At 39.8% G+C, this 25,347-nt stretch overlaps 3 protein-coding genes and 1 long non-coding RNA gene across 10 annotated transcripts in view; 3 read left to right on the plus strand and 1 right to left on the minus strand.

The window, feature by feature from the left end:
• arhgef1 (Rho guanine nucleotide exchange factor (GEF) 1) overlaps window positions 1–5,525 on the plus strand; it is a 72,051-nt gene extending 66,526 nt beyond the window's left edge. For all 3 annotated transcript variants that reach the window (XM_054741114.2, XM_015950528.3, XM_054741115.2), the window contains 5 exons: window positions 1,626–1,760; window positions 1,838–1,954; window positions 2,043–2,215; window positions 2,649–2,753; window positions 5,295–5,525. In XM_054741114.2, the coding sequence (XP_054597089.2) occupies window positions 1,626–1,760; window positions 1,838–1,954; window positions 2,043–2,215; window positions 2,649–2,720 (497 nt within the window). In that variant the 3' untranslated portion in view covers window positions 2,721–2,753; window positions 5,295–5,525. The remainder of the gene's footprint in view (window positions 1–1,625; window positions 1,761–1,837; window positions 1,955–2,042; window positions 2,216–2,648; window positions 2,754–5,294) is intronic.
• Window positions 5,526–7,957: 2,432 nt separating this feature from the next.
• cd79a (CD79a molecule, immunoglobulin-associated alpha) lies at window positions 7,958–11,878 on the plus strand. Of its 2 annotated transcripts, none has more exons than XM_015950532.3 (5): window positions 7,958–8,123; window positions 9,702–10,004; window positions 10,623–10,738; window positions 10,912–10,977; window positions 11,150–11,878. In XM_015950532.3, the coding sequence occupies exons 1-5, from the start codon at window positions 8,084–8,086 to the stop codon at window positions 11,273–11,275; spliced, it is 651 nt and encodes a 216-aa protein (XP_015806018.1). In that variant the 5' UTR covers window positions 7,958–8,083; the 3' UTR covers window positions 11,276–11,878. The 2 variants fall into 2 exon arrangements, with proteins under 2 accessions (XP_015806018.1, XP_070407235.1); XM_070551134.1 differs by having other exon boundaries at window positions 10,915–10,977.
• Window positions 11,879–11,950: 72 nt separating this feature from the next.
• The window catches only part of lipeb (lipase, hormone-sensitive b), a 44,231-nt gene continuing 30,834 nt past the window's right edge, over window positions 11,951–25,347 (plus strand). For 2 of the 4 annotated variants that reach the window (XM_070551131.1, XM_070551132.1), the window contains exons 1-2: window positions 11,951–12,183; window positions 19,361–19,405. In XM_070551131.1, the coding sequence (XP_070407232.1) occupies window positions 12,096–12,183; window positions 19,361–19,405 (133 nt within the window). In that variant the 5' untranslated portion in view covers window positions 11,951–12,095. The remainder of the gene's footprint in view (window positions 12,184–19,360; window positions 19,406–25,347) is intronic. The other 2 variants (XM_070551133.1, XM_015950531.3) reach the window with 1 other exon arrangement.
• LOC139069883 (uncharacterized) lies at window positions 21,675–22,842 on the minus strand. The gene is made up of 2 exons (XR_011520552.1): window positions 22,645–22,842; window positions 21,675–21,915 (listed from the first exon to the last, which is right to left on the minus strand). It is a non-coding gene; the product is annotated as an uncharacterized lncRNA (long non-coding RNA).

Raw genomic sequence — 25,347 nt, forward strand, 5'->3', positions numbered from 1 at the left:
AGGTGGCTCAGAATGCGGCAGCTCGCTTGCTGACAGGTATGAGATGCAGGGGTCACATAACTCCGGTTTTACAAGCTCTTCACTGGCTCCCGATCACTTACAGGATTCAATTTGAAATGCCACCGCTCTGTTTTAAGGCACCACACAATTTGGCCCCTCCTTATCTGTCGGAACTCTTAAACACTCGTGTCCCCAAACGAAACTTGCGATCATCCTCTCTACATCTCTAATCTGTTGCCCAGTCTAGGCTGAAGTCCAGAGGCCACAGAGCTTTTTTCTGTGGCCGCTCCCAAGCTCTGGAACAGCATTCCCCTACAGATTACCGTATTTTCCGGAGTATAAGTCGCACCAGCCATAAAATGTATAATGAAGAAGAAAAAAACATATAAGTTGTATCTTGGGGGGAATTTTTTATAATTTTTCTTACAAAATCTGAGACCAAGCATTTCACATTGCAAGACAAGTACCGGTAACAATAACAGAATAAACAATCAGGGCGCCGCAGCGCGCCACGGTCTCCAGCAGAGGATGGCGGTGTTTGAAACCCTCCCAGCGGGACAGGGAAGCTCATTCCTGGGCCGGCAACACATTCTCACACCCAAAGCATCAAAATATGACGCGTGTGACCAAGCGTCAATATATGACGATTCGGGATGCCCCAGCGCTTCAGGAGATGACAATCAGGGACACGTGGCTCCGCTGGCGTCAGTGTTTAACGCCCGCGGTCACACGGACATTATTCGACTATTTAACCTTCCCCTCACCCCAATCCTAACCTTAAGGTCAGTAACTGTGAACTTAAGGTTAAGACTGGGGTGAGGGGAAGGTTAAGTAGTTCACAAGTCGTTCTAAAGTCCGTCTCACCACCGGCGTCGGATACCGACGCTCTGGGATGGTGCGTCATCAGTGTGTCCCTGATCGTCGTCTCCTGACGCCCTGGGGCGTCCTGAATCGTCATATATTGATGCTTGGTCACACGCGTCATATTTTGACGCTTTGCGTGTGAGAATGTGTTGGGACCGAAGCCGGCTGGCAGCAGCGCGGTATAGCCTACATAATTTGGTATATAAGTCGCGGGACCAGCCAGACTATGAAAAAAAAGTGCGACTTATAGTCCATAAATTACGGTAGGTCTGCTAACAGCCTTTCTACCTTTAAGTCTCTGTTAAAAACATCTTTTTACCCTTGCTTTTAAATAAAAAAACTGATTTCTTTGTTCATTTATTTTACCTAGGGTCTACTGGATGTTTCTCAGTGCTTTATCATTTTATTCTTACTGGTTGTCTGTGTACAGCGCTTTGTGCAATCTCTGATTGTTGGAAATGTGCTACATAAATAAACTTGACATTGACATTGGCCCGATCTGAACTGCGGAGTTTGACGCATTCTGTAAGCATAGCGTTTAAAAAGTGGACAAAGCGTAAACAACGCACCCCTACACTTCCTGGAGACAGCTCAGCAGCTGGTGGAAATGCACCCATCAACTGGAACTGAGGCTAATTGCGCGTACTACGCCTCGCGGCGTTACATGGCGCTTATGAGTCCAGTGGAAAGACCAAGGTCAATTTCTATAAATCTGGCTTTATTGCACATTTGTGAAGACCTTTTCCTCTCCGCTGATCCAGATAAAGACAGCTTGATGGATGAGAAGGCAGATCCCAGACAGAGGTTGATAGATTTCCTGGCAGAAAGGGACTTCGACGTGCTGGGGCTCTCCAACAGCGTGCAAGAGAAGGTGGCCAACAGCGCTTTGGATGAAGGTGATTCATTGTCTTCTGTGCTTCTTGTAAGAATACAGGTGTAACTTCTTTTAATAAACTCCTATTCTCTCTTTCAGCCAAGTCACTTAAAAGATTGTTGATCGGCAGCATCAGTCTGTCAGAAGACTCTCAGCCCGATGAAGAGGAGGAAGCAGAGAGGGCTAATCAGGAGCTGGAAAGCTCTCAATCAGCAGGTAGGCGGGGTTTCCACTGTATTTTGGGATCAAATGCAAGAAGAAACATCTACAACTTGGTTTAAATCCCCCTTTTTATGCACAATAGATGGCAAGGCCACAGACCGAGGTTATATGGAAGTGACTTGTGAAAAACCAGGTGCGGCGACTAAAGACGATGCAGATGGGAGCATCAGTGCACCCCTGGTGCTGTCCCAGGAGAGAATGGAAGAAGTGCTCAGGAGGTTCGGCATCCTGGAGGAACATCTAAAGAGACTACAGGTGAACAGAGGGGGAGGTGGATGAGAAGAGCAAGCAGAGAGAGGTAGAGCAGCGTGGATGACAGAAGCGGATAAAGATGGGAGACAAGAAAAGATTGGAGCCGAGTGGAAAGAGACGCGTGTCTGGCCATTTCAGCCGCGATAACTTAAGTAAGGAGCGAGCGGTGGACAAAATAGGGCCAAATGGCACCAAAGAGAAACTGGAGAATAGAAAACCATTTAACCACTGCTGTTACTGCTTTGCTGAAAATTGCCTTGTGAAATTGGACTTGTCTAAAAATGGCTATTATGTCCGGCGGTTGCAATGGGATGTGTCAGGGAAAGCAGCGAGGGAGACAAAGGGTGGATGTTAAGAGGAGGAGGTTGAATTGCGTGTGTCTGTAAGTGAGTTTGTTCTCCATTCCCAAGGTGGTATTGATTTTTCTACATTGCAGACTGTTGAAGAGGAGCATCACAAGCTGCTGGAGGCCCTTTCTAAGTTCACTCTAGAACGGGGGAACTTCTAGTGAGACGCCATTTTGCCACCTGCTGGTCACCAGGTGAGAGCGCCGATCTGGAGGATGTAATCTGATTACAGGATGTCACCATCAGAATATGAGTGTTTTCACATTCTTGTGCTGCGCAGCAGCTTAGATACTGCAGTGATGGTTAGATTTATTAGTGCAGCATTAATAATAATAATAATAATAATAATATAGATCTTCTTTTACATAAAAGCCAACTTCCCACGACCCTACGTGGACAAAGCGGGTTCAGACAATGGATGAATGGATGGATAAAAGCAAACACTTGAAAACTAAATATGTAGGATGAACTAAATTCTTTTTTATTCTATTTCATGTATTATCATCAGATGTATTTATCTGATATAAATGTATTAAGAAGAATTTAGGTCAGCATTTAGAAAATTGTACTTCTGATTCTAACGGAGATTAATGAAATTATTAATTTTGATTAAAAAAGGATTTTGGTAAATTTGATCATGTTGATAAACTCCCAAAAAAAATGTTCTCAATAAATAAATGACATTTATGGAATATTGATTACAAGTAAGCTAATTAATACAGATGACCTTATGAAGTAAATAAAGCACCCGATAATTGTAACAATCAAAATCACATTAATAGTGATCAGTGCATAAATGCTTAAAGCAGTTCGCAGAGGCTGATATGCAAGTTCACGTTTTTTGTAAATTAGCCAAAAGTTTCTAAATGATTTCACAAAATTAATTTCAATTAAATTTATTCAATCAGAGAATTATTTTATTTATGATTTATTGAATTTGAGCACAGATGTAAAAAAAAAGAAAAGTCAATTAAAAACCTAAAGAGAGTGAAAGAATTTCGAACTTGGGTTTATGCAGACTTGGATTAGAATTTGGATTAACAATCTAGGAATGATTCTAAACGTTGAGCCGTTGTGAGACGTTTTTGTGTTTCGAGACCAAAGAATCAAATGGATCTGCTAAAAACCACAGAAAACCTTTTATTTGTTCATGAAACAGATTTAATTATTTACATAAAGGTTTCTAGGATCTAATGAATTTATAAGCTCTCGGTTTTAAACGTACGCTCGTGGTTACCATTTCTACATGTCGTCTCACTTAGAATAGGACAGAATAGACTTTATTGATCCCACAGTAGGGAAATTCACTTGTTACAGCAGCACAAACACTTAACTAAGGTACACATGCATGTACACATAGGCAATAATCTAGTGTTATAACTAGGGATGAGCGAGTACACCACTATCTGTAGCTGTACTCGGAGTGGGCGGGGCCTAACCCGGAAGTGGGTGTGGTTTATAACAATACGTTATTTTAAGTCTGATCAGAAGTTGCTATGTGTATTGTTTATTTGAAAACTATTTACAGAGCAGCCTCAGAGTTGAGATTAAATGTTTTTGATCACAATAGTAAAGGAACTATTACAGAACAAGTTTTTCAGTAAAATCAGAACATTAATATTTAAGTGCATGAATTAAGAGAGAGAGAGAAGAAAAGATCTTTTCTATAGCGCCTCTCAAGATAAAACTCACGGGGCGCTTCACAAAAACAAAACATGTAAAATAGAAAAAAGAATTTAGAAAATGATTAAAATACATTTAAAATGAGCAAAAAAATGACAATTGTGATTAAAAAATGTAAAGAAAGAGAGAGAGTGAATAGGAAAGGGAGTGGATCCTGAGAAAGAGGAGAGAGAGAGAGGAAGAAAAAAAACGACCGGGGCGGAGGCAGTGACTGACGCAGCACGAGCCGTTTTCAGCTCTGTCTTGTCAAATGCACTACGTACGTTACGAAAAAAATAACTTTAAATAACTTTAAAGTAACTTTAAAAAGAAGCAAACTGAAGAAAACATAGGGAGTACTGAAGAAACGTGAACAGCGAAGCAAGCACAGAGAGATCCGTTACTGTGTGTGTGTGTGTGTGTGTGTGTGTGTGTGTGTGTGGATGGACCGGACGCGGACTGAGCTGTGAGCTCCCGGCTGCAGAGTTTTGTGTGTAGGGAGGGGCGGGCGCTCTATTTGACTGGCCAATCACAGAGCATGAAGACAGTCAGTTACCCGATACTCGTCTGAAACGAGTATCCGGCTCATCCCTAGTTATAACCTTCAATCACTAAAAACAACTAATAAAAAAGAAAAACTTAAGGGACACAGACATACTATGTATTGGGGGGCAGCAGTAGCTCAACAGGTTGAGCGGGTTGTCCAGTAATCGGAAGGTTGCAGGTTCGTTCCCGGCTCCGGACAGAGAATTCTGCTGTTGGGCAAGACACTTAACCCACGTTGCCTGCTGGTGGTGGTCGGAGGGACCGGTGGCGCCTGTGCTCGGCAGCCTCGCGTCTGTCAGTGCGCCCCAGGGCAGCTGTGGCTACATTGTAGCTCATCACCACCAGTGTGTGAATGGATGAATGATACACTGTAGTGTAAAGCGCTTTGGAGTCCTTACTCTGAGAGGCGCTATACAAGTGCGGGTCATTTATGTAAATCTGGTATTGCACAAGTATTGAACTCATACGGAGTATTGCGTTGATGTTGTGTAACAGGATGCCACTTCTTGTCCTTTCTCCCCTTTTAGGTATTTTGTGGCTCCGGTTTGGGCTAAGTGACTGTCAGACGCTTTTCCTGGAATTCCCAAATCTCCCCCAGCACACACACACACACACACACACACACGCATCTTTCCTGGATCATGATGTTATTTTCTTCGTTTGCAGCCAAGCAGGAAGTTCGCTGCCTTGCAGAATAGTTTTAACAGCTTTGTTGTGCAGCGATGGAACGTGGAAGGTGTGTGTTTGTCTGCTTGGGTGCATGCCTGAAAAAAGAGATGCACAAAGAAGAGAAAAAAAGATGGGTTTCCTACTTTTGCTGAGCGATGCCAAAAAATGAGGAAGCAATGTTTTGCTGTGAGAAAGATTTAGCCTAAAACCACGTAGTAGCTGCAACACACATACACACACCATAAACATGCCTAGTTGATGCCTTAAAGGTCTAATGTAGCATTAGAGAATATATTAATAAACAACTGCTGATGTGTGTTCTAGTTTTTGCCAAAGTAAAACAAAAATGCACTTTTTTCTGATCAAAACAAGTGAAACCCACAGAGCTTATTAGGTAAACAGCTTCATTTTGATCAGATGGGCTTCCTATTAGCAGCCCTCCAAACATGCGCATGCAGGAACGTGTGTGTATGTGTGTTACAATGTTTTTAATTAAGATGTTTGTGGAAGGTTCCTACTGTTATCAGGTCTCATTAAAAGCATTTATAAATAATGGCTCAATAGGGGATCATCATGTGGATAATGGAGACTGTTTTTGTATGTGCGGCTTTTATTTATTCCCCTCGGGTGTTTTTAGATCAGTGAGCTGCCCCGTCTGATGGATGCAGTTGCAGTTCTTGGCCAAATAGAGAGAACATTGCGCGGAAAAGATGGATAAAAAAGATAAGAGAAGAAGAAAAGAGCCGGGGTGTGTTTAAAGGTAGAAGGGGAAGAGATAAGTGGGATTAGACAGCTGGAAGTTTGTGCTGAGAAAAGAAACACGTGCGCATTTACAGTTGAGCAACTCCTGATCTAAAAACGCTCCAGTCGGGGTTATAAATGCGTGTTATAGGACTCTTATAAGCGATAAAAACAACTCTTTCCTGTTTGTAATGTGTATCAAAGCTGAGCTGCTGTTTTATTTTACTGCATAGATGTAAGTGTGTCGTCTTTCAAGTTCTGGCTAAAGCGAGGCTGCGCACACAGAACCAAAGACGGTCAATTGTTGGTTTTCAACGCAAACATCAGTTTATGAATGTACAGAAGCATTATGACCAAATTCTAGCTTTCACTAAACCCAACCAGATGGTGACTGCTCAGGTCACCAAGCGAACGCCTGAAGCTGTGCTGGACCTGCTCTGCTTAGAGGACTAGAGACCGAGAAAGGTTCAAGCTTCTGGGTCTAAAATCAACAAGTGGGACCAGAAAAAAGGCAACTTTGAGACAGTTGAGCTGCAGTCGGTGTTTGAAAGGAAACTTTCAGGGTTTGGAGGAAGTGATGCTCTTATAGGCGCTGTAATCATGATATCTTGTTTTTTGCTGCAAAAACTGACTCTGGACCTAAAAGAACGAAATATTTACGCTGTTGACAATTCTGTGCCACAAGAGACAGAAAAGTCCTTTAGTTTTGGGACTTTGCTGCCATTCCCCCCGATTGCTGCTCTTTTCTTTTTTTAAATGTACATAAATGACCGTTTGAAGTAGAAAACATTGACTTGCTCATCTCTGATTTGTTTTCCAGCTTCCAGAAATGTTGACGTTTGACTTAAATGGGTTGGGACGAATAAAGTCACTTGGAAAGCTCTTGCTGTGATGTAGTTTGCATTTTCCTCTTTACTGTGTGTTTGTGTGTGTGTGTGTGTGAGAGAGAGAGAGAGAGAGAGTTGTCTGTTATTGCACAAATGAATTAAGTAATTATGCAAATGGTGTGACCATGACCGACCCTTTTACGGTCTACAGACCATCTAACAGAATCGTCTCCATTAGGGGTTTTAGCTGATGTTTACCTTTTGGCACAAACACGTCTCACTCTCTCTCTCTAATGCTGTTTCTCATGTATTCTGTATGAACTTGTATATAATTAGTGTATTTATAGAGTGGTGCCTTCTTCTGATTATTAAACTGTTCACTTCATAAAAGGGCTTGCGACTAAATCCGTGGATTTTGTGACTTTCTTGTTAAACCTCGTGCGGCAGAAGAGAAGTGATTGGAAAAAGCGGTGAGATATCATTCCAGGAGGCTAAGAAAATGTTTTTGAGGGTTGAATAAACTTTGCCTTTTGTTTCCATCTCCATCATGTCAGCATCGTGCGAGCGCATTCACAGCCCTGTTTACCTGATACACTGCTCCTTTTTACCTTTTTGTTTTTCTATAAAATATATGCAAGAACTATAATGTGTATTTGGCATAGATTTTTGTTGTATAAGAAGCTTTTAAATGATATACCTAAGGAAAGTTGTGGTACTTTTGTTTATTAAATTCTTCATTTTTTTTAATAAAGTGGGGAAATAAGCACGCGTTGTGTCATTTTATAGTTTAGTTTAGATTATGGATGAGAAAAAATGTGAATTCCTTGAATGTTTGTGTAAACGCGGTCTTTTTAAATGTATAAACGCTTTATTTTTATTTTTTAGATGTGTTCAGATTCAGCGATTAGGCAAATGTGGGACGGTCCGACTTCATTCAAGCAGAAATCCTGACAGTGACAGACTAAAAGCACCAGTGTGTTGTTGCAAAAAAAGTGAACTCTGGATCACTTGAGTGTTTTTGAGCAGAATATTTGATCGCTTTTTTAATTCTTGATTTGAGTTTTTAAAAAGAAAACACGATGGGAGTCGTCGTGTTCCTTGTCCTCTGCAGCGTGGTGGGTAAGTCGCATTCAAAAGCCATTAGTTTTTTTTTTTTTTTTTTTTTTTTTCATTCACAATGTATAAAATAAACACAAACAAATACAGGATACATTAACATATTGAAAAAAAAACATTTGAATGAAAAGGAGCAGATAGAAGAAAAAATCTTATGATTTCTGCCCCTTTTTACGAAATAAAATTATCCGCCAAACGAACACAGTGTAACCTCAGTCACTTTCTAATATTTTCACGTCTAATCTTTGACATTATAATTCTCCTTTTCATAATTACTAAATACATTAGATTTTATACATTTTTTAAATATTGCAAGTGTAGTTGATTCTTTAAATTCCTTGTTAATGGCATTCCACAATCTTACACCATTTACAGAAATGTTACATTCCCTCACTTTGGTTCTGAATCTAGGTTTCTCAAAGACATCAGTTCCTTTTAACATGTACCCACTTACTCTCTTATGAAACATTTTCTGAATATTAGTTGGTAGATTACTCGTATTCGCTCTGTACATTATTTGCAATATAATTGATGTCCGTTTTCTAGATCAGAGAAACAATTTCATGAATTTAAAGTGTGTTGCATATTTTATTAACTTTTATTTGTGTCCTAATCTGGAATAAAAGTGGTTAAAGACTCTTAAGTAATATCTTTAGATTCAGATCTTAAGGGTTCTGCTTCACTGACCCACATTTCCTGTCAGAACAGGTGGTTTACTGCTTTTGTCGTTAGTTTGATCCAAACATGTTGACTTAAAAGCTTGTTTTACTAACTGAATTTTCTATGATGATAAACGCAAAACCTAAACTAGTTATTTTTAGTATATATTTCTTTTATAATTCAACCTTTATTTACTAGGAAAGAATCCCATTGAGATTCATAAATTCCATACCAGGAAGTTCTGGCTTAAAAAACAAGTTAAGCCACCACATAAAAAATTATATCGTTTTTTTGGGTAACCGGATCACTTTAGAAATTATCCATTTTTTTTCTGCTAATTCAGTTGAAGGTGTCTAATTTGCATAAAAACCGAAACAAGTGCTTTAAATGTAGTTTTGCCAAATAAATAATAGTAATTTAGACTAATAATCAGACAGAAAATCGTATCTTCTGTGATTTTAGGCATCAAGGTGAGTCATGAAGCAGAATTATATAAAAATGTGTCATCTGCATAAATATAAAACATGTTATTTATACAACAAAGAAATATTGGGCTCAGTAAGGTTCCCTGTGGTACACCCTGAATAACCAAATAGTTGGAAGAAACCATCAACTAGAAGAATTAGTGTTTTGCCACAATTGCTATTATTTTCAGCCCCTCAAAGTCTGATAAAATAAACTATATGTGTTAAACCATTTATTGGCTAAAATGTGTATACATATTTATTTTGGTTAATTATATAATAATTATCAAAAAGAACTTAATTGGCACCTGCAAAATTTAGATTCTCATTACCAGAGGAGATTCATATCGACACCGCAGGTTTCTGAGGAATGTTTTGAGGTCGAACTCTTAGAAATCTGGAAAAGGACTTTAAATAAAATGCATGTAAAACAATGTGATTGTTGCTTCTTTTGCAGGTGGTTTGGCTTCAGAACAGGTGATATTAGACGCAGACAGGCCGTTTTTGAGGGTCCAGCTCTATGACACGGCCACCCTGAAATGCTGCTACAAAGGAGGATCTAAATTTTTAACTTGGATAAAACGGGACTCATCAGCTGCCAAAAATCGAGTGAAGGACACGGTCTCTGAAGTTGAATCGGACAGCTTGCACTGCAGCACCCTAACCTTCGACAAGGTCGAGCTGAACGACACGGGGCTGTATCAGTGTTATCTAAACAAGTCTAAGGTCGAGACACATGGCACCTACATGCAGGTCTACAGTAAGTATACGTGGGGCCGGGTTTATCCGGACGGCCATTTCTGAATAGGATAGAAGTATCCTTTATTGTCACAGTGTTGGGAAATGCAGGTGCACCTGCAGCAAGTTACAGGTAAAAAGTACTTCTCTATTCGCACAGAAAAACATCAGAATTAAACAAACTTGCGTCGTTGCACGTGTGTATGGTGAACACCAGGCACCTCTTACACCCCATAATTCATAAATCTTGTTTATTTTATCAGTCATGTGAGTGACAGTGTCCATATTTTCTGCAGAGCAACTAATCTTGCATCACAAGACTGAGCTCATTACACACTGTCACCCGGTGGTTTTCCTAAAATAGCAACAAAACCATATCAAAGTGAAGTCGAGCTAATGAGTACAAGTATTGTGTGTCTAAACCAAGATTAGTCTGCAAAAATGTGCTCCTCTGACCCAACAAAAGCACTGATTGTACAGTCCATTCTAAATGGAACAGTTATGTAAAACAAGTTTAATATATCTCCTCAGCAGCCTGCTAAATGATTGCTTCTTTTTCATTTCAATTCAGATGCCTCAAAACACGTTTGTCATGCATGCTTAATGAAGTTTGTTTTACCCACTTTCATTGCACAATTAGAGCCAATGGAAAAAACCATAAACCTCAGTGAGAGCACCAAAAACACAATCCTGATGTTTGAAGGGTTCCTGCTGCTACTGTGTGTGATCGTGCCTTCGTCCATTCTCCTCTTCAAGGCGAGAAACTCATAATTTTGCACCAATCTGTCAAACATCCCAGATCTGTAGCACTTTGCTTCAAGCATGTCTAAATAGGGATGCGTCATTGCACTTATGCAAGAAATGACTGCAATGTGTGCATTGTTCTCTTCAATCAGTGTAATCACAATCTCACTAATTCATCCCCACAGCAGTCGAGGAGTCTCAAGCAACTGGAGATGAAGAAAATGAAGCAAGAGGAGGAGAACATCTATCAGGTGACAATTAAATTATCACTTCCTCGTTAATTCAAGCACATCATGTATGATAGACAAGAAGGAACACAGATATGAATGTGTGAGCAGTTTTTTACAAATCAGATTCACTATTAATCTGCACAGTTTACTAATTTGTGTGCTTACTTTGTCTCCCCAAACACACACACACCAGGGCCTAAATCTGGATGAATGTTGTACTACATATGATCAGATCGAACGCTCCCAGGCACATGGTGCGTACCAAGATGTGGGAAACTGTGCGGGAGAAGGGGAAGCGATCCAGCTGGAGAAACCATGAAGGAAAGTGGGGTGGCTGAAAAAAAAAACAAAAAAACCCAGCTGATTTTTAATGTATGAAATTAAAGCTTAATTACAGTGTGCTAAGGATAACGCAAGCTTCTAATTCTTCTATTGCCAAGTTACATTTAAGTGTTTAACAAAACAGCCTCGACACTATTTTATACAAAGTTTATCCAGGAATTTGGAAATAACTGGTACATTCAGCCATTTTTACATGTTCAAGAGTATTTAAAACTGGATTATTCACTTTTTCTGAGCTATAGGGTACATTTTCATCAATTCAAAGGTTTGTTTTTAATAATGAAGTAGCTAAATGTTCAGATGATAGAAGACAGATTTTAGTACTGTGGTTGTTTATTAGCCTTTTTTGTGTGCTTGCAAAGCACTTTGTAATGAAAAACTTTTTCTTATGTGCCTTATTTTACTCATTTCCTTTTATTTTACCTGTACAATGCTTTTTTTACTTCTGTGAATTGGACTCTGAGTCCGGAATAAAGAGTACTTGACTCTTGTTCAACAATTAGAATTCGATCTTGCAATCTAACTGTAATTTCTGTAACTTTTTAGAGTGTAATAAATAATTAAAAATATCTGAATCATCTGAAGGCTAAAAGTCCTTTAATCTGCAGATATGAATGGGACAGGATGATCTTTTATGTGGTCCAACCAGTGGACATTCATCTCCGACCGCCGTGATTGGTTACTGGACTGCTACGCGATCGCTCATTGGCTAGAGTCTGTTGAATGGGCGGAGCCTCACCGATGCCAGGTATGTACAGAAATGAGAGGCAGGCGGTGCGTAAACGGAGTGGGTGAAGATGGCGTCGGGCAAGAAAGGTGGAGGGAACAACGTAGAGAGGGGCGTGAATGGAAAGCGCTCATCTAAATTCAAAGAGGGTCCTGTTGGTGAGTTTCTGGGAACTGTGTGAACCTCGCCCTTCCCTTTTTTTGAGAACGCTATTTTCCTCTAGCTAACTGGTTCGCTCTTTAGGGTTACAACCGTTGGCTTTATAGCAGCTCTGTAGATCCAGTGGTCGTCGTGTTGAATAAAAATGTCAGCTACTGATGTGTAAACCACCCTGGGGTCGTCTCTGGGTGATACGTAGCGTAACAGCATCCTCAGCATGCCTTCATTAGTGCCCAACAACCGTAATACATCACTTATTACACGCGTATCACAGATGTTTGTGTAAATGTCCACCTTTATGTAATAATTGTCTTCTAGTCTTAACAGCTGACCCTGACAGCACTCACCTGACCAGGTACTAAGCCTTAACTAGAGCGGATACGGTTAAGGAGGAATTAAAGTGAGATGTGTGAATGGGAAGAGTGTTGCATCTGCTCTCTGCGGACATCTGGGTAGACAGATGGTGACGCTGTGGTTTTACCTGTGACACCAGACTAGGCTGACTCAGAGTGGCATGAATAACTCCTAGAGAGAGAGAGGTAGTTTCGTGCAGGCATTGTGAAACATCTGTTAAACGTGTTTGATCGGATTTGTCCCTCTTTTGTTGCTGTAATGCAAATCAGGCCTGCTGCTTTCCTAAAGCCTCCATGCATTTATCATGTGAACCACTTGTTTGTAACAGTAATGTTATAATACTCTTAGGTCCATTTAACGAGATTAGAGGTTTCCTTTAACCCAATCCAACATATCATCAGGTCTGTAACACAGTTTTAACAGGTTAATTTTCTGTATTCTCATTAGAGCTGCAGTAATAAATCAAACCTGGCTTACCAGTTTGGTGGGTGGGGTGTGCAGTTTCATTGTTACTAGTTTCCTGTTGTTGCCTTTGACCGTCTGTGCATCACACAGTCTCTGCCACAGGCCTTTTGTTCATTGCATAAGAGGCATCTGGAAAAATGTGAACACACACCAGCTAAGACAGCAGTGTCCAACCCAGGTCCCAGAGAGCCCTTATGTATTATGTTTTAGGTTGTTTCCCTGCTCCAACATACTGGATTCAATGGTTGAATGACCTGTTCAGCAGGTCATCTGGCTTTGCAGAAGCCTGTTAGTCAGCCAAGGGTTAAAATCAAGTATAGAGAACCCTCCAAAGCAGTGGTGGGGTTGGGACCCTGAGGGTCACCAAGAACTACGCAGGAGTCTTTAAATGACTTCCTGAAGTCTAAAATCAAATTGAAAAACAAATTTTGTAGCTTAATTTCTTGCATAATTGTTACAAAAACTCAACCAAATGGTCAGAAGCAATAGAAGTGACTAAGAGCTGATGCATGTTTCCTAATGGCCTGATTTATCTAGCTTTTTAGGCATGTTTGCTTTGTCAAATCAGAGATTTCTGATTTTGCACGTCATGATGATTGTGATTTTGTGGGTCTGTAGCTTGAAAGTTTGCGTACCACAGCTCTAAAACATGTTGGAAACATGCTCCGTGTCCAGGATAAGTGATTAAAGAAGGCAGATCCTTGTGACATAAAAAATCATGAGACTTTCTGCACGTGTAGCCTGATGAGGTTTTTGTGGTGGAGTTGGTTTCTCTTGATTGAAACAGTAAATGCTGTAATTAAACATTTCTGTGTGGCCTGCCATGAAAAATTAATCCATTTTAGAGCCGAAAAAACATTATTTAAACTTTTTTACCCCTTTTTACTGACGTTTAGCCTGAATTGTAAATCATTTTAGCACATATTTGCAATGAGACTACAATAAAGTGTATAAAAGGGATCAATGTTAGTTTTATGAGCTCCATGGCACAGGTTTATATAAAGCTTTTATTTAAATGTAATAAAGCATTTCAAAGTCATACAGCAAGAATAGGGAATAATAGGGGAAAAGCACCTTTAGCAACAACAATAACCTTATTCCCATTAATAACCATTTCATTTCAATCAGCGCGTATACATGTGCATCTAGATTGTTCTAAAGTAATAAACTGGGAGCCTTTATCCTAGTTTACATGTACGTTAGAAAACCAAACTCTCAAATGAAGTTAGTTTCACTCCGGTACAGTAGGTGGCGACGTGCCCTTTGTGTCGGCATTCTTCCGGTTAGCTTATCCACCATATTCCTGCGTCCCGTCATGCTTTACGTGAAAGATGCAAGCATTTGTTTACATTCAGACAATACAATCCCTTCGTGCAAATCCTGTTTTATGGGCTTTTACAGACTAAAAACATGCATGAACACCGGCTGTCACAGCTCAAATGGGACACCGTTGGGGGGACCATCTTAAAGTCTGGCCAAAGCTAACGTACAGTAGCATTTTAGCTACTTTTTGAACTCATTCGCATCCAACAACGAGGCAATGAACAATCTTAAAAGCTCCGAGGCTGATCAGTACCAACATAGTAATAAGGCTGGCCGTGCTTTGTTGAAAGAGGTGGAACACAATCTTATTTACTTAAAAGAGAGAGCTAAGTCAGAGCCTTAAATCCATCATCACCAAGTTTTAGGTTTTAGTTTCTACATCAGGTGAAATACCAACAGCAGGATGGCACTTTTAGGTTAATAACAACAGTCTAAACGCACTTTAAATTATAACTATTCAGAAAATTGTACACATGAAATCATACCTTGTGAGACTGCCGTCAGATCTCTTTACTACCTCTGTGTTGCTTCTCCGGAGGTTTGTCATAGCCAACAACAAAGTAGGATGCGGGTGTTCCTCTCTGGGTTTTCACAATAAAATGAAAGAAATGCACAAATAATGTTTGTGGTGGTTTTCAAGTTAAGATTTTTAAGCCACATCCTTCTGGATACCTCATCTGTGAGGAGGTGGTGAAAGCCATACCGAGACTTGCAGCCTCACGCTCTCTCACTCTGGAGGTGCATGTTCTAAATATTGCTCTTGTAGCTACAAATTTAATTTTTTCTGGTTGTTAGTACAAGTGAAAACTGTGCAACATATTCCCGAGTTGCCTGAGTACATTTTTCATGGGCAAATATATTTTTTAATCCTCTGCAAATGTTCAAAAGAATGTTACGAAACCTCACAATACAAACCAATGGGTATGCGCCACTTCCAGTATCTCACCAGATGCTGCTTGCATCAGCGTCTCTCCATGAGGCTACTCAAAAATAAGGTGGATAGGGAGCCTAAAGCTTGGTTTATGCTTGACGCATTTACTTTCCGCTTGGTGATGCGGCTCGCGGATGGAACGCGCTTCACAACTTGCAGCGTTCATGGTTCATGCAGCTTGTCTCTGCGGTGACCCAATATTCTCCCAAACTGTAGGGGGCAGCATGGAGCTCTACGGCATAGTAGAAGTAAAAATTACTGTTGATTACAACATGGCATTCCAGCATTTTTAACAGCATCCTCGTCTTTTCCGACAGTGCGAGCTATTTCTCTCCAAGAATTATTAACAACACGTTGATCACGGTGATCTCTGAGAGCTGAATCATACAAATGTCTGTATTTACAAACCTCTGCCATACTAGTTCTTGCCAGTCCACCATGTTTTTCCGTGTTCGACCATCCACGTGGTTAGAAAATTTCCTAGGTGCGCGGTGCGGAAAGTTTGGGCCGTGCGGAGACGCGGTGGAGGGGCGTAGTTGTTAAAATGGCGCAATTTTGCCGCACGGAGCCGTGCGAACCTCGCTGACGCATCGAGCATAGACCAACCTTTAGTCTCCTCCCTTTCCAGTCGGCTATTGGGTCCCTGAACGGGGCTAAAAGAGCTATTTTCCAATCCACTTTGCCTTACACCCTGGATCACACATATGTTGTACTGCAATTTAAACGAAAAGTAATGATGTGTGTTTCGACCATTTACTTTGAGATTTATCAGCTTGTAAAAGTTGGTAATTAGCATGACTAGAAATAAGATGTTGGCACGTCGCATAAATGACGTCACCACAGAATCCCCTCTGCCCTAGCATAGCTGCTACTTACCACGTGGCCAGATTAATGGTGGTTCTTTCCTCCTGAAGGAAGGATTTGAAGTTTGCTGAACTTACAGTCATTTTCCATATGCCTTTTTCTGTGTCTGGTTCGATGATGTCACTTTCGTGAAGCGCATTTGTAGTCTTGAACTTATTTTCACACAAAACCTAAAATAGCATTTCCCTTCTTTTAAAAATGAGTGCTTTCTTGGTATCAAAATGCATGGCACATAACAAGCAGAATTAGGAAATCTTGTTTGTAGTCCCATTGACTTGCATTCATTTTTGTGTTCTTCCGGGGACCCGTGGTCCGGAAGTAGATGGCTGTGACTTAGGCTCCTTATCCGGGTGCTGTAGCACTTTTAAAACCAGTTTGCCTTCAGCAAGACTAACGCATTTACATGCAATTACGGCCATAGTTCGGATTTCTGATGCGCATGTAAAGACACCAACTGTGTGATGACCCCCCAGAAAGCAGACAAAAATGTGGAATAAAATGTATCTATCAATATTTCTATTTATAGACTTTTAAAATCTTTTGTGACAAAAGAAACTATAAACAAATCAACAATTAAAGCTATAAAATAACAAATTCTTGATTAATTTAAAAAATAGTTCCATTTACCAAAGAAGCATGAAAAACAACATTTTGTCCTCCTTAGTCATATTGTTGTTTCTCTGTTTTTGGGTGAAAAGTCAAGTCTCCCTTCATCCTGTTATGGAGCGGTCATTTTTTTACATCAACCCAAAATCCATTTCTGAGGTCATGCTTTTTCCCCCCAAGAAATACGTTCTTCAGAGTTCATTTTCAAAACATGTTTTCCATTTCAAAGCTTCACGTGCTAGACATGCCCTGTGTACACAAGTATTTCTCAAGAGTTGGAATTTGCGTATTTCTTTTGTCAAAGTTAGAAGACAGAGGATGGATTTATTGACAAAATATTAGTAAATGTCAGAACCGAAAACAAATGTCCCAAAGCATACAACTACAGTCATAAATTAAAGGCTAGCATTTTCTTAAAATAATGCATATCACATTACATCTTTCACTTCAGATTGAGTTAATTGTTTCTTTGAGAAATTGAGTTAAACATATCCTAAAACTCGTGGTCTGTAGATTAAAAACTTGAACCCACCCACTGTCTTTATGGATGACCCTGCGAGGAAAGTTGACCATTGAGCAGGATTGATGGTTTATCCCTTGAGGTCCACGTGGCAGGGGTGAGGTGGTGCCAGGAGCTGGCGTAAGTGGCTGGGGAGAGGGAAGTCCCTCTCGACTTAGGCTACTGCCCCCGCGACCCGACTCCGGATAAGTGGATGAAAATGGATGGATGGATGGACAAATACATGTAAGAAGTCCAAATGGGGTGCTGTGCTGTTTGAATGTATAAACGGAACTCCAAGAAAAATCACGTCTTTTTCTGTGAATAAAATAAAAATGTCAGGCAGGAGCGTCTCAGGATCTGTCTGAGATCCGTCTCGGTGAGACAGATAATAACAATCCAAAGTGCTTTTTATGTGTGATCTGACAACTGATCAACCGTTGCTTAAAAATGAAATACAGCTTAGCCGGTTAAATGCTATGATCATAAAACACGTAAACGGCAGCACGCAGAAATCACGAGGCAACGTTTTACATGTTGTTTACTTGTTGCTATGAGTAATAAGACAGAAAAAGCCACGCCAAAACAAGTTTAGGAAGCCCACTAAGAATCGTAATAAAAGCATTTAAAATAAATACCAAACACAGTTGAGGAAACGTTGGTTTAAGAACCTGATATGAAGTGGTCGCTTCATAAGCGAAAACCTTAACTCTCGGGATCCCACAGCTTCATCTTAGCCTGGTCACTAGCGCGTTTAATTGCAATGATCCAATGTTTGCGGCGTTCCGGATCTTGCGGAATCCTGTAGATGGCTCATCCCTTATGTCGTCCGCATCTGTTCTGCATCCACAACTGCACAACAGGAATCTACCATATTTCCCGTTTGATTGAGTTTTCTGTCAATAACAAATAGCCCAGCTGCGGGCTTCTGCCTGCCAAGTTTCGATTTGAACTGTTGCATGCCGGGAGAAGCGACGTCAACTCCCGGAGCTCTATTAATCCCATTTTGATATAAACATTTGATCTGTTTATGTTCTTGTGTCTGACCATCATAAACACAATATGATTGACAGGGATGTGAATCTTAGAGAAACTCACAATTTGATTCGATTCCGATTCTTGGGGTGCCGATTCGATTCCGAATCGATTCTCGATTCTCAATTTAAATCGATTCACAATCAGTATTAACAAAGAGTGTCGGCTCCAGGATGAACTACTTTGTTGTACAAGTTATTTAAAGCTATGGGACGTTTTTATTTGACTTTAAACTGGTCATGCTCCAAAAAAGCTAATTTACAATGTAAAATAAAGTGATTCTAAAACTGTAAACAGAAACAATCTTTCGACCAAAAGGCAACATTTATTTTTGCTTACCTTGTAAAATATAACAAATCTGTAGTTACCCAACAGTAGCTTTGAAAGTAATACGGTCAAATACTTTTCAAGTATGTGTGGAAACAAGTTACATGAGTAATCCTGAGTACTCAAAATAAATATGAGAATCTCTCAAATTTCTGAGTATGGAAAAAATAACATTCAAGCGCCCTCTTATCAGCAGATTCAAACATAAATCATCTCAGTTTATGGGACCACAAAAGTAAACGGAGTACTGACTCTCCTAACAAAGATCAAAAAAGTGCATCTCAAACCTGTAACGTGCCAAATATTTGAGTTCTTGGAATCGATTCTGAACCTTTGTGAATCGATTCTGAATCTTTATAAATAAGAATCCCGATTCAGACTTGAATTGATTTTTTTTTCAGTACCTCTAATGATTGAACTTTAGTATGCTAAACACTTTATCTTTTCAGTTGGGTGTTGCCAGCTGAGTTAAAGGTCAAAGGGTGAAACGAAGCAACCGGCCAATGGCAATAGCCTGCTGTCACAGGGAGAAAGTTAAATGGGCGGGAGCTGCTTGTATTCCCTGTGTTTTTAAAGGGGCATGGGAGGGACATACGGAAAGCCCAGAGCAGGACATCACATCCCTTCTGAGTGGAACTGGTTTTGACAGGCTTACCCTGAGAGAGCAGGGAGATATAAAAGGCCTGATGCAACACAACCAGAATAAAATCAAATAAAATAGCTTTATTTAATTTTTGCTTTCTTTTTTCTTCATGCTTCCTTTGCTCTCGAGGACGAGAGGAGACTAACATGGACAGAACCTTGAACTCAGATGCTGGTAAACTTTTCTACTTCTCCAACTGTGCTGTTTTGTTTATTCACATCCATCACTTTAACTGTCTGTCAGTAGCAGTTTTTGTTGTTAGTTTTATTTAATCAATTGACTCTGCCTTTGGTCCCTCTCAGGAGTCATCGTCTGTAACGATGCTGTTGTGATAACTTATTAATGCCGACTTTCATCCATTTTTCATGTGGAGAGACCAGGTTCAAGCTAATAGTTGCAGCAGTGGTCTTACGACACCAAATGTGTTAGCCGAACTCTAAAGGGCAGTGCTGAAACCTGTTGTTCAGTAGCTGGAGGGGAACATTTGCTGAAAAGGCTGAGGCGATAAGGCTGGTGGGAGAGAATATGTTGACAGCTGGGCTGCACCACTGTTATGGCACCTTTATTCTCTTTGAGGCAGTAATCTCGTTTTAAAGAGTTGTGTGAAGTCCTTATTCAGCTCTGCTATCTTTGAAGTCTGAGCAAGCGCCTGGTTAAATGGTACCGGCTCACTTAACTTTGCTCATTTCCATCATATTTGCGTGGGATGTGCCCACTGACGTTAGGGGAGCGTGTTATATCTGCCAGCTTCATTGTTATTAAGCAAGTTTCTGAGCTGCTTATGCTAATCTGGGTTCATCCCAGGCTTACTCTTTCAACATCAGGCCTTACTCAGGTGAGGGCTGATGAGAGAGTTCAACATCCCCGCTTTAATTAAACTGTGCCATTTGTATTTTGGCTGTGTGCACAAGCTTGTTTTAGTGAATCAGACCAGTTACTGCGGAGAACATGTTCATGCAGGCAGACCGTTGCAGGTGTTGTTTTATTGCTCTTCAGGAATCCTGAGGTCATTCCCAGGACCGATCCTGGATTGGAATTATTCCGAGTGTTATGGGATTTAGTCGTTTATCTCTGAGCAGAATTTAAATGACTCATATTTGCATATCCTCATGGTGAGCAGCACAAAAAACTGTTAGATGATTCTCCCTGGCTGTTTCCTTATCTTTGAATTTATTTCCATACGCCATCCAGCTGGGTTTGAGTTCACTTGCACAGTGACAAATTATGATGCAAATAGTTACTTGGCTCTTTTTCTTTATTCTTTTTGTTTTTAATTAAAACAAATTTGATGGATTGTGCAACAAAACCAAATCAAATCAAAATGGCAACAAGCAGAGTATGTCACATATCACATGAAAACATTTCTAAAGAAATTTTACACATATTACAATAATAATCTATTTTGTTCATGTTAAAAAAATTTTAAGTGTTGAACACAGAAAAAACATTTTTTAATGATTATTTCTGATTATAATGTGTCACTCAGAGTTTTTCATGCAGGCTGAACGTGAAAATAGTCTCCTACACCTATCTCCTGCATTAGCTTTGGATAGAAAATAGAAAATCCTGACAGATCTACGTCACACTGTCACGCAACATTCATGGACTCACCCACCCGGACTCACGTCACGATGGGAAAGCTTGTTGGTTTAGCGTCCAGGAAACAGCAGAGAATGTCTGGGCTAACAGAAGCTAGTCATTAGCATTAGCAACCCACACAGCAGAACTCCTCCAGGTTCGTGTTATTTGGAGGGATAAAACATCCATTTCAAATCCGTGGTTGAGTCGCGTTGCTGTTAGCCAATCCGAGGCGAGACTCCAGAACCTGCCGCCAGAAGCTCAGCGGTGATGTGGTGCATTTATAGGTCCTAGACACGGTGCACTGGTGTTTTTGCCCCTTAAGAATGACTTACAAGGCATTCATTCCTACTAGAGATCACTGCAGATGTGTTGATTAAATGAGTGCTGAACACCTTTAAACACATACAGATTCAAAATGTAAGAGGATGTAGATCAAACTACTAAACTAAACAAAAACACATCAAATGAAGAATTCATTTTCAAAAACAGATAAAAAGCCATTTTTGATCCAAATCAAATTTTATTTGACATCTCCTGAAGTGAAATGTAAAAATATGCAAAACACAGAAAATGAATTTTTTTTAATTATCTGTTTTTATGAAGCCTTCAAATTTTTAACCAATTAAATAGAGGAGTCTTTGTTTTACATTTTTTTCTCAGATCTTGAAAGTAATGCCCTGCAGGACGTGGCAGAAGGATCTAAAGTGTAGGGCTGCAACTAACGATTATTTTCATAATCGATTAATCTGTCGATTATTTTTTCGATTAATCGATTAATCGGTTTGTTATTGTTTAGCTATTTAACCTATACAAGTGATGGATGCATTTCAGTTAAGAACAAAAAAACATAAGAGAATTGTGCAGTTGACTGCAATCTATTTTATTGCACATGAACACAGTCAGCAGTATAAAATGAGCTAAACAGTGCAAAATATCAGTCCAGAATAATTTTTAGCATTAGCTGGAAGCCTGCTCCTTCCACCATGGATAGTGGCCTCATGTCTTTTACCAGCATGTTTAGAATAGAGTTTGTAAGTGGTATGAATTGCTGGGGGGTGAGTGTCTTCTTCCCCATGTAGTTGTCCATCGTTGCTTGTTTTTTTCTGCATAAGAAACACAAATAGACTGAAATAAGTACACATATAAAATAAAGCAGCACACACACTACAACACTAAATCAATATTATATTATTTGAATTAATTAACAATATACAGTGATCATTTATTTTGAGGGTTACGTTCTACAAAATAGCCCGCAACAGGAGATATTCAGAAAAAAAGTAAAACATTTTTACTATTAAAAAGCTCTAAGTAAGAAGCTCATGAGGTTTTTACTTTGAGTCGGGAGTGTTTAAATTAGCCAGAGAAATGTGAAAAATGTTTATTTTGTGTAATACTGTTTAAGAAACATGATAAAAATGTGTTGTGAGGCGTTTTACAGCGTTAGATAGTAAAACAGCCTTTTAATAGTAAAAAAATGACTTTTTCTGAATTTCTCCTGTATTTAAAAATTGAAAGTGTACAACTATGCCGCGTTATATTCACCTGGACACAGCTTGTCTGTATATTTTTCTCCGCGGAGTTGTCCTTTTTTGAATGAGGAACATAGTTATGGGTTTGTGCCGTTTTTCTCTTAACGAGAACATTCTTATAAACAGACGTGCTAAATTTGGCAAGCGCATGATTCACAACACGGAGGAGATTCACGATTGCATCTAGTCAATCAGAAGTAGAACACCGCAGACTGACGCGGCAAAAAAACATGTTTAACATCCACTATAACGAACTCAGCTAAAACACTAAGTCCAGCTTGTTTATTTTCTGTTACTTACCGGGCTGGCTCTTCCAAATGACGGCTCACTTGACCGCGGTGCTCTTCCTCTGCTGCATCAGCCCCCACATGCTTTCGTCTCAAATGTGCTCCCATACTCGTGAGGTTTTTGTCCGGGGTTTCTCTTCAGTTTTGTCGCTTCTATTTTTCTTCCGTATTTCCTCTTGTTCCGCCATCTCTCACAGCAAGATGAGCGTCAGTAACGTGATACGTCATGAAAACCGAGGGCACCCATTGGCTCATTTCTTCTTCTACGGCTCCACTGGTAGATCAGTGGCTCATTACTGCCACACACTGGCGGCAAATTTAACAGCTTGTAACCGATGTCAGATTGTGGTAAAAAATAGACTTAATGCGGTAAAATATGATTATTAAACAACTAATCGATGACTAAAAAAGTTGTTAACTATTTTAATAATCGATTATAATCGATTAAATCGATTAGTTGTTTCAGCTCTACTAAAGTGACATCTTTAGCTTTCTTCTTATTATTTTTTAACATAAAAAAATCAAGGTTGTGGGTTAGTGGGAAATCTGTTAACTTGGCATCATAAATTTTATTAATTTAGAGTAGAAAATTAGAATCTCTTGGTGAAATTTGTCCTGCTTTGTTCTGTTGATCAGGATTATTTTATGGGATATGAATAAGTTGGTCAAATGTGAAGGTGGAGAGTTATAGGAGGCAGGAACTAGCTGCTAGATCTGACAGATGGATGGTTATAGACATTTTTCATGCAGAATGGGTGCTTGTAAGAGGCTGTCTGGCTGATTAATGTCTCAGCAGATGTTAGGGATGAAGGGGGGTGATTTACTCCAGCAAACTGAAATCATCTTTTCTGTTTCTCATTCTGAAACGGTAACATTTTTGCTATAAAAGCTCAATTATTACTTTGACCCTGCAGACGATATTTCATTGTGGGAGTATTGTTTCACTTGTAATAATCACTTTCACACAGCCCAGGACATCAGTGCAAATGTCTTTTTTGTTGTGTAGTTTATTTATTTTACTTTAGGCTTGTCCGATACTTTTGGTCCATGTTAGCATCGGAAGTGATCAGTTTTCCAATAAAATTCATTTTATTATTTATATAATCACGACAAGAGTCGTCCCAAGACACTTCACAAAGTAAACACTCCAGTTGAGTTCAGTTCATTATGCCAGTTAGTAAAAAGTAAGGAAACCCAGCAGGTTGCATTGAGTCGACTTTACATCAATCCCCATAGTAAGCAAGCACGTAGTGACAGTGGAGAGGAAAACTCCCCTTTAACAGGAAGAAACCTCCAGAGGATCCTGGCTCAGTAGCAGCCATCCGCCACCACTCACTGGGTTCAGTGCCACCACTTCTACTAGGGATGAGTACCGAATTCGGTACTTTTTAAGGTACCGACCGAATTCCATAGTACCGACCGAACACCGATTCACGTCATTTCAAACGGTGCCTCGTTTCGGTACTGCCAAGACAGTTGCGCATGCGCAAGAGCGTTATGTCGCCGGTCCCTGCGAGCCTGTTGTAAACAGAGCAAGCATGGTAGAAAGAACGCACGCTAAAGCTTGGGTCCACTTCACTAAATGTGATGGGTAAATGGGTGATGAAACTAGCGACAGACAACGATCTAAGTGAGACATTCTCATCTTAATCTGCTCCAGTAGGTAAATAAAATGTTTAAGATAACGTTACCTTGATTTGTTAGCTTCCGTTTCGCTAATGGTGCGTTCGCTTTCTCCTCGGAACTCCGAATTTCCGACTAGAAGAACATGAACGCGCTCTAAAGTTTGGCTTTACTTTACTAAATGCGACGGGTGATTGGGTGAAGGTAAAACCAGTGACAACGATCTAAGTTTGAGGCATCATCGTTTTAATCTGCTCCAGCAGCTAAATAAACTAAGATAACGTTAGCTTGATATGTTAGCTTCCATTGCCACCGTTGTTATCAGCTAATGGTGCGTTCGCTTTCTCCTCGGAAATTCTATCTTCCCAGTAGGAAAAATCAAATGAAAAAGGACGGCAAAAGGAATGAAGATACACAGTAAATTTAGTTCACAGTAAAGATGTTTGCTTCAGTTTAATTATCAGCTTATAAAACTACAAGGACGATGTTAAAATACAAACTTGTATGTTATTTATCGTGATATTTATCAAATATGGTTATATGTTGAGAAAAATATATATTTAATTATAAAAGAGAATTAAAATAATAAACACTCAAAAGTATCGAAAATTGGTACCGTTAAGTACCGGTATCGACTCGTAGGTACCGGGAATTAGTACCGGATCGATTCAAATGTCAAAGGTACCCATCCCTAACTTCTACACACCATGCACGTATTATACTTCAAACTCTTCAGCTACTTCTCTCGCTCAAAAAGTCTAAATATGACTGATCCGAGGTTTAGCTTTCAATATGTTGGTGTTTCTTTGCACAACTGGCTTAACTTGAAGTAGTTGTCATATTTTGCACAGGAAACATTTAAAGTTTAAAGGGTTATTATGGAGGTTTGACAGCCAAAACATGTATAGAAATAATAAATGTCTTCTTCATACATTCTCCTGCAATGCCCTGGTCCTGTAGAATGAGCCCTGGCATTTTTACTGTGATTGCCAGTTTTTCTGTAAAATCACAGAAAAAGAGAGATGCTCGGGTCGAGCAGGCTGCTTCATGCGCGTTCACGCTCAGGCATAGCCCGTAGCATTTGCTATCCGTA

This window comes from Nothobranchius furzeri, chromosome 5 (assembly GCF_043380555.1).
Source record: "Nothobranchius furzeri strain GRZ-AD chromosome 5, NfurGRZ-RIMD1, whole genome shotgun sequence".
Classification (NCBI taxonomy): domain Eukaryota; kingdom Metazoa; phylum Chordata; class Actinopteri; order Cyprinodontiformes; family Nothobranchiidae; genus Nothobranchius; species Nothobranchius furzeri.